The sequence below is a fragment of the Lagopus leucura genome, unplaced genomic scaffold, assembly GCF_019238085.1.
Source record: "Lagopus leucura isolate 7727_CA_CO unplaced genomic scaffold, USGS_WTPT01 Super-Scaffold_100002, whole genome shotgun sequence".
In the NCBI taxonomy this organism is placed as follows: domain Eukaryota; kingdom Metazoa; phylum Chordata; class Aves; order Galliformes; family Phasianidae; genus Lagopus; species Lagopus leucura.
The window spans coordinates 41356009-41369099 of NW_024962263.1; the positions used below are offsets into that span (position 1 = coordinate 41356009).

Genomic DNA, 13091 nt, shown 5'->3' on the forward strand with positions numbered 1-13091 from the left:
GCACAGCAGCATACTCAGGATAGCTATAAAATTCTATCTGCCTATTCTTCCACCTGAGGCCGTGAGGCACTGATCCATTAGGCAGGCATCCTGTTTCTACCAGCGCAGGAGCAGACAGAAACCACCTCAACTCAAAGAGCACTGCTTTCCCAGATCCATGAATAACTAAACTCCATGACCAACAAAGCCAGCCTTCCAAATGACTCACACATGGCTTAATTTGCCCCAAAATTCCCCTCCATCAGTCTCTTGCAAGTATTTTCTTTACATAAACCTCAGGACTATCTCCTTGTGCCCGACTTGGGCTGCTCCAAATTCCTCTCATCACGCCCACAGAGTTTTAAAAAACACAAGCTACTTCTGAGGAAGAATGAGCAAAATGTAGACACCAAAATCCAAGTTTTGATAGATTTACATTGAAAACAATGGGCCAGCTTCTCCTCTGTGCTGCAGCATGACCCAAGCACTGCAGGGTTTCCTTCAAGAGCCATCAACTTACTCTTTATCTCTGCTGCTATGGCTCCAGGCCAAATGTTGGTCCTGCAGCATGGCGGGAGGAGTGAGCAGCATGGAGCACAGCCCTGTTTTCTCTGTTCTCCTCACCCTTCCAGTCGCACCTTCTATAGCCAAGCTGGGCTTCGAGGTATGTGGAGATGCTGCCTTTGCCAACGTTAAGCCAGCTACAAGCTCCCCCTCGCTCAGGAATGTTGAGCTGGCAGAAATAACTGAAGTCTAGGCTCTCTGCACAGCTGAAGGCTGTAGACAAGGTCTAGACAAGATCAGGGTACCCAGGCAGAGTGAATCAGTGACTCTCCTGTCTGATTTATTCAGAATTGGAGAGCAAGACAGGTTCATAAAGCAAATTAGTCCTTAACTTCTAATGAGAATAAGAATTCATTTTAGGACTTGGACATGTTGGACTTAACTAATTATCAAGGGCACTACTAGATACAACACAGATCAATGAGCCAGGCCTAGGACTGACAGAGAAGGCAGCTGTCAAGGCTCCTCTCAGTAGATGCACAAACAAATTTTTAGGTTACTATCTAACTTCAAGCAGATCAGCTGACTGATGACTGCAGTTGTTCACACAGACAGGCAGTTTCCCTGTTCTGGGAGTCTGATCTTCATGAAGGGATTTGACATATGAAGGATTCCTTACTTTAGGAGAATCAAAGCATAAGCCTCCACAGCAAATGAGACACGCTGGATCAAAAGAGATAATTTCCTAGAATTATATGCAGGAAAGGACATCCCCCTAATCATTATCTACTAAGCAAATACAACTACAGATGCTTACATCTTCCTGAGGGTTTTTAACTGCCACCCTGCCGCTTTAATGAATCTACAGATTAACTGCATACTCCTAGGAACACAGAGCTGCACGATAGCTTTCTTCTCTTACTCTAAAAGAAGTAAACAATTGCCCTGCAAAACCTCCAGTACACTGCAATGTTACAAAACAGCAACAAGCAGTGGGCAAGAGGAATGTCATTTCACAGGACACTTCATCTCTATAAAATTACAGGATTTTCTACTGGGGAATAAAAAATAAAGACATATCCACATGTTCTACCACAGACTCCTCAGGCTTGTATAAACCACATTTATTTTGTCTCTCTGCCATTTTAAAAGCTGAAGGCGGGAATTCTCATCAAGAAAGGAGGAATGGCTGTTGCCAAACACTTTGGGTTGAACTCCCCATGCCCTGGCACCACATCCTGGCACCTCCTCGGGGCAAAGTATCCATGCCATCCAAACCAAGGGTCAACACAAACCGCAGGAGCAGGAGGGACTGCAGTAGTGTGTTTTCCAAATGTTCAGCTCACTTGCTTTGCGTGAAAGAATTCACTCCAAAAAGTTTTCTTCACATAGATCCCCGAATGCTTACGGAATACGACGCTAAAAGCTGCCTAACTCGCATCCCACATGTTGGAGGCCACAGAAACATTCTGCTTGAAAGAGACCACTAAGATTAGTAAGTCCAAACATCAGCTCACGACCACCAAAGCAAACAGCAGCACTCAGCTGGCATCTGCTGGAGGAGAGGGCCTGGTTTGCCACCCCAGCAGCATGCTCAGACGCGCAGTTCCCTCCGTGCAGGGCAGAGCAGGGGCAGGCGGAGCCAAACTGCACAGCTAAGCACATCGCCGCTCCAAATGTTAAACGCACACACATAATACACAAAAAGAAAAAAGTGAAAGACGAGACAAAAGTTGCAAGAAGGACATTCCTGTAAGCAGTCGAGTGAAAGACGAGAGCCCATAAGCTCAGCACACGGCAAGCAGCAGGAGGCTGAGGGGCTCGCACCACGCGAGCGTCCCGGTGGGGTCGGGCAGCCCCATACCGCCCTCCTCCACCTCCCGCCGCCCCGGCCCCATGGTGTCGGAGCTCGGAGCGCGCAGCGGCGCTGGCTTCGGGGACCCGCTGGGGGCTCCGGCAGTGGGGAGGGGGCGGTATGCCCCGCCTCCTAACAGTTTCCTCTTTTTAAAAGAAGTTCAAAACTAACAACAACAACAAATAGAATAAACTAAAGAAAAAGAAAGCCCCCTCGTCCCCCCAGAGGTCGTTGAGTGGAGGAATTCACTCCGCCGAGCCGCCCGTCTCAGCTCCCGCCGGCCCCCGGACGGGCCCGCAGGAAAGGAGGCTGCAAATCCGTCCCTTTTCGCCCTCCACCAGCCGAGAAAGGGGGAAGCCCCCCGGCGCGCGGCCCGTCCCCGCCGCTACTCACTCCAAGCAGACACACTTTCAGCTCGCGTATCGCCATCATCTGCCCGGGGCCCGGCCGCTCCGCATCGCCCAGCGCCGCCGCCGCTCCGCACTGCCCCGCCGCGGCACGGCACCGAGCCGCCCCCGCCGCGGTCACATGCGGCCCCGCCTCGGCGCTGCCCCGGGGCCGTGCCGACTCAGCTGCGAGCCGCTACCGGGGTCTGGCTGCGGATTCGTGAGCGCAGAAAGGAGGGGAAAGGCCGACTCTGTTTTTACACGGCCCTAATGTTAACCACCCCTGTTTTGATTCAGTCAGCGCCTGGGCTGCGTCCCACACACAGAAAAGTAATGATGAATAGCAAATTGCAGCTGGTGTCAAGATCAGTCCTCTGAAATCAGTGAAGGGAGTTGGCAGATTCCCCTCCCCCCCCTCTATTCCTGGTAGCCAAATTCAAGGGCTTCTGGAAAGCACCTGTGTGCTATAGCCCTGGAGAAGCAGAAGAGGGTTGTGTCTGTCAGGGAGTTGTCTGTCGTGGGTTCTAAGTCACACAGAACAAAGAGATCAAAATGATCATAGAATGCTTAACGCTGGAAAAGGACCTCTAGGATCATGTAGTCCAACCCTCAGCCCATCCCCACTCTACCCACTGACCTCATCACTCAGTGCTGCATCCACACGGTTCGTGAACACCTTGGGGGACAGTGACTGCATCACCTCCCTGAGCAGAAGTGCATCACAGACATTCTCAGTCTTTAATGAGCTTTAAGTTTTTAGGAGAGTTTAGCAAAGAGAAAGAAAACACAGCAGATTTTCAAGCAACCCTTCCAGAATATTTCTAGTGTTCTATCTACAAGGGCTGCTCCAAAAGTAATGCCTCCTACTTTCTTATGCTGGCCCACGACATCAGAAGCAGATGTTGGTGGTACCTCAGTAGAAGTTTAACCTTCCCACCAGTATGGGATGATGTTGTCTGAAATGGAAGTGCATATGAAGCAAAGGGATGAAATTGAATTCCTCCATGTGGAAAAAATTGAACCTATGGGCATGCATCAATGTTTGCTGAACATTCATGGAGACTAAGCAATGGATACAAACTCCATGAGCTGGTGGGTAGTGCATTTCAGCAGTGGAAGATGCATGGACAGAAGGTAGGAAGTTCCAAGTCTCTATACCATTCAGCTCCGCCCTTTTTCAATTTTAGGCCTGGGTTAAATGCTGCCCTGTGACCTTCATTCAGATTTGTCTGCTGGGACTGAAATTCACATACAGTATAATGATTCAGGACCATCTTTTGCAACAATTCATTTTTTGATCCCATCTTTAAACACTGCTGTGTTCCACATATCCTAATTATCTATTTCTTTCCTTTGGCGCAGATTTTATAATTCTTGGAATCTGGGAATTTTGCTTTTTTTGTGTGTGTGTGAGATATTGTTCTAACTGAGCTAACTTCAGGAATAAACAAGGAAAGAAAGAAAGAGAGGGAAAAAAAGAGAGAAAGAGTGACAAAGAAAGAGAAAAAAAAAGGAAAAAGGGAAGGAAGGAGGGAGAGAAGGAGGAAGGAAGATCCCTCAAAATCAGAGAGATAGGAAGACAGAAAAACAACAATACAAACAGACATGTGCTCAAGTTTTAAAAAAAGCGAATGACGTTCCTTCTTCCAGGAACTGGCATCATCCTTGTGTTTGTCTGCATGCAAGAAGTTGTGGTCAGGAAAACATTTTTGAGGAATTGGTCATGTTTCAGTGTTTTCAAATGGCTGGTTAAAAGCAAACGAAAACAAGCCTTTGCATCCCAAAGGTTTTCTTTCTTTCTTTCTTCTTCTTTTTTTTCTTTTTTTTTAATTTTTAATTTTGATAGCATCTTTTTCAAGTAATAATTTTAAGTTTTGAAACAATTATTTGCCTCACTTCTTTCAACCCAACTGAGTTTAACTTTTGGGAAATAAAGCAGCTTTGTTTTCCATAGCATTATTTTCAAAATAATGAAACAATATAGTCATAGAATGATAGAATCATTTGAGTTGAGTTGAGACCTTTAAATGTCACCTAGTCCAATGCCCCTGCAATGAACAGGGACACCTACAGCAGATCAGGTTGCTCAGAGCCCCATCCAGCCTCCATCCAGTGTCTCCAGAGATGCATCATCCACCTCCTCTCTGGGCACTTGCTTCTGTTTCCCAAAAACAGTGGAATTCTCTGTTTTATTGTCATTTTATAACAATGCAATGGCACTGATCTCAGAGCAGTCACTGCTGACCTATGATTAATTTAAGAGGGAGCTCCTCAGGTCTGGTCTTAAGCCAGGGAGACACAGTCTAGTTCAAGGTGTTTCCGAGTGTAATAACAACAAGGTTTGTATAGGCCTGTCTCTCACTGGAAATACAAGGTAGTACTGGCTGCTGTGGGAGGGAAGGATTGACTCCCCCATCTCTCTGGAGGCTTTCAAGGCCAGGCTGGATGGGGCCCTGGGCATCTGAGCTGGTTGGTGACAGTCCTGCCCACAGCAGGAGGTTGGGCTTTGAAGTCCCTTCCAACCAAAGCCATTCTATGATTCTTTGCATCACCTTTCTCTTTGTGGTCACTCAGGCTACTTTCTTTCACAGAATCACAGAATTGTAGGGGTTGGAAGGAACCTCCAGAGATCATCGAGTCCAACCCCCCTGCCAAAGCAGGTTCCCTACCGTAGGTTGCACAGGTAGGCATCCAGGCAGGTCTTGAACATCTCCAGAGAAGGAGACTCCACCACCTCCCTGGGCAGCCTGTTCCAGTGCTCCGTCACCTCACTGTAAAGAAGTTCTTGCGCATGTTTGTGCGGAACTTCCTATGCTGCAGTTTCCGGCCGTTTCCCCTTGTCCTGTCTCCACTCACCACTGAAAAGAGTCCGGCCTCGCAATTCTGTCCCCCACACCTTAGATATTTATAGACCTGGATCAGGTCCCCTCTCAGTCTCCTTTTCTCAAGGCTGAATAGACCCAGTTCACTCAGCCTTTCTTCATAGGAGAGATGCTCCAGGCCCTTCACCATCTTCGTGGCCCTCCGCTGGACTCTTTCCAAGAGATCCCTGTCTTTTTTGTACTGGGGAGCCCAGAACTGGATGCAGTACTCCAGATGAGGCCTCACCAGGGCAGAGTAGAGGGGGAGGATCACCTCCCTCGACCTGCTGTCCAGGCTGTTTTTAATGCACCCCAGGATGCCATTGGCCCTCTTGGCCACAAGGGCACACTGCTGGCTCATGGCCAACCTGTCGTCCACCAGGACACCCAGGTCCCTCTCCGCAGAGCATTTCAGTGTAATATCAGTGGTTTAATGTGAATAGACCCATTGGGGAACAGAAGGAAGAAAGCCCTCTGGTGAGACATGGGTTTCAGGAAAACCTGGTTATTATTCTGCTGCCTGAAGCATTGCCCAGCTGGGAAACCTGGGTTAAGGTGTTAACAGCACTTCTTCCACTGTTGCATCTTCTTTGACTGAATTCTTGCAATTGGAGGACTGGTTTCCAGCCCAGAGCCCACACCTTTTGTCAAATCCTGTGGTTATGAAATGGCTAAAATTCAGGAAGATGCTGCTTTCTCTTTGTTTACTTAAGTTTCAGTTTGTTTGCTTAACTGCTTTGTTTGTTTATTTTAGAAAGTCAGAAAAAGGCTGTTCTGGCTAGGCTCTGTGAGGCACCCAAGACATAGAGTAACTCATAGAATGTCGAGAATGAAAACTAAAGAAAGGGAATGGCCTGGCAGAATCTGACTCTGATTTCAGTCACACGGGCTTTAAACCATGGCAATTTTTTTTTACTCCATCGTGTTATTTCATTTTATTCCACATACAATAAAGTAAATTAGGCCCTTTATAGCCCAGTGATTGTAACACTAACACAAGGAGGATCTGCAGCTGCCTGTTATTCATTGTACTGAGGAGCTGCTTCATATTTCAGCATCTCTTGTTTGTGGCACTTAGGTGGTCCAGTCACTCCGTCCTGAAGAGAAAATCCACTGGAAATGGCTAGAGGGAGTAAACCTCTGCAAGATGCTACTTACAGCTGCACTACTACTACTACTACTACACTAAAAAGTAGCATTACTCCTGTTGAGAAAACTGGGTTTGCTTACGTGAAGCTTGCCAATGTTCTTCTTGATGGACCTTCACACAGATGTGCTGTTTCTAATGAGTTAGGAAAAATTTCTCTCACTGTAAGTGTACACTTATAAAGAGAGTCAAATTCACTCTGCTGACTTCCTGATAATCTCCAGGGCAGTTTCACTGGAGAATGCTAATGAGAACTTATACAAATCTTCTTGAGCCGCAGCAACTCCTGTGCCATGGCCCAGTGATAGTACTACATTGCTCATAGTACTACATTGCTCCACTCTGATGGTTCTGTGGGAAAATAATCAAAAAAGTTTTCTCTTAGACCTGAAAAACAAACAGTGAGGTACACCTTGAGAGCGATACAAATACTACAGGCAAATAAGTCCCAAGAAGCAGTAAGAAGTAGGTGAATTAAAATACAGATGCAAATTGGCTTTAGATCTATTCAGACTGGAAGTTGAGAGAAGGGCTTTTCAAGGCTTTGGACAATTATTCTGATAGTACCTGTCAGAGCAACAAATGAAAGGGAAAAACAAATTCATTTACAATTTGTGTGAGAAGAAATTTCTGAGATGACCTGATACAGCAAAAGTCAAGTCTCTGATATGATGGATTATTTGTCTATATTGCTAAGTATATTTGCCAGCCAGCACCAATTATTCAAGCCTGGACATCAGGCGTGATGGATCACAAATGAATCAAGTTAGAAGTCTTTCTGCTGAACTGAAATCACTGAAGTATTTCATTTAGTCCAGCAAAAGCCGTCTAGCTGCTTTGACCTGAATTCATGCTCTCCATTACTGGTGGAAGTTCCATATCTCAGTCTCTTTTTCTGTACAAACCCTACAAAAACATTTATAGGAGCCAATAATTTTGGATGAGTGCTTTCTCATGGTGCATTTCGTACAAAAATCTGCCTCAACATGCATGTATTTGCAATGTAAGCAACAAAGGCTGTTGTGATTGCACATCTGAAATCACAGCTCAAAACTGGGATCCCACAAGCTGCAGGCTCCCAGAACTCCACTTTGTGATGTCTGTAGCTGCCAGTTTTGAGTGGTTTGGAAACAGCATCATGATGACTTGCGGATCAGCCCAGCAAGGTGATGAGTCTCAGTGTACTTCCCGTGGTGCTGACCACGGTTTGCATCATTCTTTTTGTGCTTCTGGCATGGTTGATACTTGTTAGATGCTGCCCCAAAAGGGGGATGTAAGAATCAGCTTCTCCCAGTGAGATGCTCTCTGACTGGGATGATAATTGTGGAGGGAGCTTTTCTGGCACACAGCCTCCCAGATTGCAGGGACGCTGCGCAGCAGGACAGCAACAACTTCTTGCCTTCCATCTCATTGTGAGAGCATCCCAGCAAGGGTCTCACGGTGAATTACAACTGGACTTAATAAGAATACTGTTTCCTTCCAGCAGTCTATTCCACAATACAATAGTCTCATATAGAACACTATGGCATCTAGTGGCAAGCTTCACCCAATTTACCACCATTAGCTTTGTATGGGGTGAAGGAGCCTGTGTTTACTACCAAATGAAAGGAGGCCATCCACAATTCTCCTTTTAATTAAGCTTAGCCTTGTAAAGTATGAAAAGAGCATTACACTAAGGCCAATGTTTTACTGTCCAGTAAGCAGGCTCCTATTGTGCATGTTGCCAAGTAGAGATAACGGGGCCCTTACGCAGTCAGAAATTTGTCCTGCCAAATGGGTAGCAGGTTTGTCTAAAGCATACCCAGTGCGTGTGTATGTGGGTATTGCCAGCCAGAGATCTGAACTTCACATTGATTTTTCCCATGAAATCCTGAGACAGAGAATGCATGTTGATAGGGTGCTTCCTCTTTTTGCAGAAGGCCCGAAAGAGAACTCATCATTTAAAAAACAAACAAACATCCAAACAACAAACAAAAAATCCTTGCAGCACAAACAGTGCAGTTCCTACCATTTTTCTTTGTTTCTTTCTGCTATTAACAAAATTTTTGTTTGTTTGAGTTTCAGTTTGAGTTTGGGAGTGTAAATTCTCCCCACACCGACTTAAACAGTCCTGAAATGGGAAAGATATTTGATTTAAACTCCAAATCCTCTTTGGAATCTATGTCCTTTATGAGGACAAATTAACCCCTAAAGAAACTTGAAGTTTTGTGAAGTTTTGGCTATGCTGACAAATTATAATTGTTGCTGTTATAATATCAGTGATTATTTTTTTAGGAGAAGTACTTGCATAATCCTTATTTCAGTTTCCGTATATGTCAGTGATAGAACTGCCTGGTTATAAACTGCAGAATTTGCCTCCAATACAGATGATCTACATTTGTTCAAACTTAAAAATAAATGAGAAATCTGTATGTTTTGTCATGTAGTTTTCTGTCTTGCAGTCTTTGCTGCGCAGAGAAGCAGTGGAATCACCATCCCTGAAGGTGTTCAAGAAATGTGTCGATGTGGGACTGAGGGGCATGGTTAGTGGGCACAGTAGTGCTGGACTGACTGTTGGACTAGGTGATCTTGGAGGGCTTTTCCAACCATAATGATTCTATGATTTGAAGTGAGAGAGACTCTATACATTCTGAGCAATTTTTTTTTTTTCTTGAATATGTTGTTTCATTACAACCCAGAAAGGAGTCAAAAGCTTCATTTTGGTATTAGGACATATTTCAAAAGTTCTACTCTTGATGGAGGTGTGAGTTTGAGATGGTCCTACAGTGACCTACTCCCTTCAGTGAGTCCCAGGCTTAAAATGGAAGAGTGGCAGCCAACCTCTGGCCTGGTCATGTCGTCATTGCAGTGCAGGGGCTTTCCATGAACAATTCAGACTTCTTTCAAGCTAATTCTATTCAGTGGACTTCTAAGTATGTGCCTTTGGCTACTGTCCCTTCCAAGCAGATCAGGAACAGAGCATCCTGTGGGAATCCCCCTTGGGCTGGTGCCTAGCATCTTCCCCATGGGCACTTGGGTGACTTAGATCTCAGCGCTGGCTTGTGATTCAGGATGAACAGCAGCTTGGCAAGAAAGGAAACAGATCTGTGCAATTCACAAAGGATTTGTAAGTGGAGTCCTGGAGCATTTGCACAGTGGATGGTGGATAAGTGGATTCAGATGACTTTATCCTGTAGGAAGGGGAGGTGAGCTACACTGTGCAAATAAAAAATGCAATCCAGAGTGCAGAGCTGGTTGGTGTGTTGCCTCATGACATCAGCAAACTGATAAGATCTGATTTATTCCAACGTGGTCATGGGGATATAAGCATCCCTCTGAGGGGACACCTGTTCTTGGATGGGTGACCCTGAAAAATAATTGCAAATGGAAGGCTGGCTGCTGTGCCTACCTGGTGCAAGAGCATAAGTAAAATATGCAAGTAATCATGCTCAATGTACATGTGCCACATTAGTGGCATTGTAAGAGAAAAAGGATGCAGAGATTTTTGAGGATAAGAATGCGCAAAGCGTATCTTAAAGCAAGATGTGCTGCTTCCAGCTCTATCTTTACAAAAACTCTATATCTGAATCAAAGAAACAAAATAAGTCTAACAGCTTGTTTTTTCAAGATAAGCCACATTTTCATTGCTTCTCCTCTAACTTGCACTGGCATGCTGTACACTGCATGCTTTTGTGTCTGCTTACCAGAAGTTATCAGTAGATAAGCAGTAAGTATAAACTAGAGCTTTCAAAGTGAAAGGACTTCTTATTTCTCATCAAGTTCCAAATACCCTGAGGTTCTGTTCATCAACAGTTTTGGGAATTATATAGGTGGCATACACCAAGCAAACACAGCCTCCTATTACAGCTATTTCTCATTGAGTCAAGTCACAAACTAAAATAGTCCCAGTATATTTAATCTGATTTAAATTCTAAAGTACATTTGAGTGAAAGGATGTAATATATTATTTACAGCTGGTCCATTAGCCTATGGGTTAATGGCATTCATGTCCATTAAAAAAAATGTACTGTTGATAGGAAATTTTGAGAACTAGACAGCATCTGTGAAATATTAATTCCCTATGCACAAGTCTGAAGAACATCAATTGCCCTTCCAAGTGAAAGGAAGTCTCCTGGAAACACCATACCTTTACTGCTTCCTATATTGAATATTTTCCAGCATTAGTGCTAGGATTTGTCTTTCTTTTAATCACTGATAGCAGAGAGTTGACCTCATGCCATTCTGCCTCTATTTTGTCAGAATATGAGACTCTGCAAGATATTTCTCTTCTGTAACGCTCCTCAAGGAACAGGGATGTCCACAACCGTCCTTTAACTGGTTTTTCTTTCTTTCTAGCAAGCTGTCCCACACCACAAATCCATGTTTGTTTTCCAAGGAAGCACTTAAAACCAATGTAGTAACATTATAGTTAGCCACTGAACCTTATGGAGGCATCAAAAAGTGGCACCAGAACAGTTAGCTATGAGAAAGTGCATCTTCCCTGTTTTCCCAGTGTACACATATGTATGCATGGGAGTGCAACAAAGTAGAAAAGACAGGGATAAAGGCACTTTGCTCCTACACCTTAGCAAGCAGGATAAAAAAGGGACAAAATATCAGAAGCCAAAGAGATATTAAACATAATATGTCTGAGCAGTTTTTTAAAATAAATATAACAGCTTGTTTTTGAATAACTGAGCTTAGAAAACCTTTATCACTCACACCAGTACGAAACTCTCCAAGCAAAACTTAGCTCCCCACTGTTAGGACTCCTTGTGCTCAGTGTGAGAAGCTTCTTAGTCTTAGAAACAGTGGTTTTCAGTCTCTGTGGTTTTTAAAATGCTGCCTGGAAAGAGATGTGAACAGGAAGAGTGCAGAGAAAGGAAGGTATGTGCATGCAAATGTGCAGTCACAAATCCAGCTCAGCGGGCTTATGTATGCTCAATTAATGACAAAATTTTATTTAAATAAAAAAATTGCAGCCACCCTTAAAGAGCAGATAGAATTTTTTTTTTTTTTTTTTTCTGTGTTGGAATTGCAGAGTGTCCTTTAAAATCAATGTTATTTCTGTTCATTTTATTCATTTTCCTGCCCTTTGCTCTCAACAAGTCTCATTGCCAATGGAATATCTGAGGGTGAACGATGCCGCTTTCCTATTTCACTTTGTGACTTTGATATTTTCATGGGGGTTTGCTGGAATAAATGATGCTTGGAAATATACCAACGTTCTCAAGGGATTGATCCATTTTTGTCCACAAAAAAGATTTCCTCTATGCCCTGCTTGACAAACGTATTCCACTAAATGATTACTTCGATCCCACCCACATTCCAATACCACTGTGCATACTTTGTCTGACTTTCTTTATAAACCACCCAATAAAACACATCCAGCTCAAGATATTATTGGCAATGTTACAGTCTACGTGCATTAAATCTCATTTTAAACAAAACCCTTTGAACTTGAAATGTTACCAGTGCTCAAATCCAAGAAAAAGTCAAAATGCAATAATGTAAAACTTCTTAATGTGCTGATGATAAAAATATACTTGATCCCCCTGAACAATTCCCACAGTTAAGAAATATTACAGTTTACACTTGTACCACAACTGGACACCTGATGGTTCAAACCTTGTATGATGTACAAATTTGATTTGGAAATGATTGAGATAATGCGCCAGGAGCTGTTTTAGGAGTGTAACTGCCTGTTCACATCTCCAGCAATTTAATTAAACAAAGGAACTGTTTTAGGACCAACAGTTCTTTAAACTTTTGACACTTGGTATTACAAACAATCTTGCCCTATATATTGCTGGTTTTCATAACTCGTACTGTATCACCATCTTCCTCAGAGATTATGCATGCTTTTTATTTATTTTTGTATCTTCTCTAGTTTTGTGTGCACTTATTTCAGATACATCACCTCATGCTTTGGGTTCCCTCCCACTTCAATAACTAAGAAGTTCTACTGGCAAAAATCAAGAGCCATTGTTCAGTTGTCCTCATTGTTTTAAGTAACTTTTGGTGATTATTTTCTCCTATACAGTCCTTGCTCATAGTCTGTAAATTCTACTCAGTTTGTAATGCTGTACACAGGACACAAAACAGGATGTTTTTAGAACATCCCCAGCCTCCACTTTTAGAGGCACAACAATTTCAATTATTTTTAATTGAATTGATCCATTCTGTGTTTTGCATATTTTTCACTGGTTTCCTAATATGATGCCTCTATCTGTTACATGTGTATCTTGGCTCAGTGCTGCATGAATGGTAATTACGTGGCTGATGACTGAGTTGGAAGATGGGTAGAATGAGTCTGTATCTGCCCTTAAAACAATGCAGATACATACATCCAAAGACTAGCTCCTCCAAGGGTCTACAGA

The 13091-nt window shown here is 43.7% G+C and overlaps 1 protein-coding gene across 2 annotated transcripts in view; it reads right to left on the minus strand.

Annotated features, from left to right (window-relative positions):
- Positions 1–2816, minus strand: part of RAB31 (RAB31, member RAS oncogene family) — a 57771-nt gene extending 54955 nt beyond the window's left edge. For both annotated transcript variants that reach the window (XM_042869798.1, XM_042869799.1), the window contains exon 1: positions 2732–2816. In XM_042869798.1, coding sequence (XP_042725732.1) covers positions 2732–2770 — 39 coding nt within the window. In that variant the 5' untranslated portion in view covers positions 2771–2816. The remainder of the gene's footprint in view (positions 1–2731) is intronic.
- Between the last annotated feature and the right edge of the window lie 10275 nt (positions 2817–13091).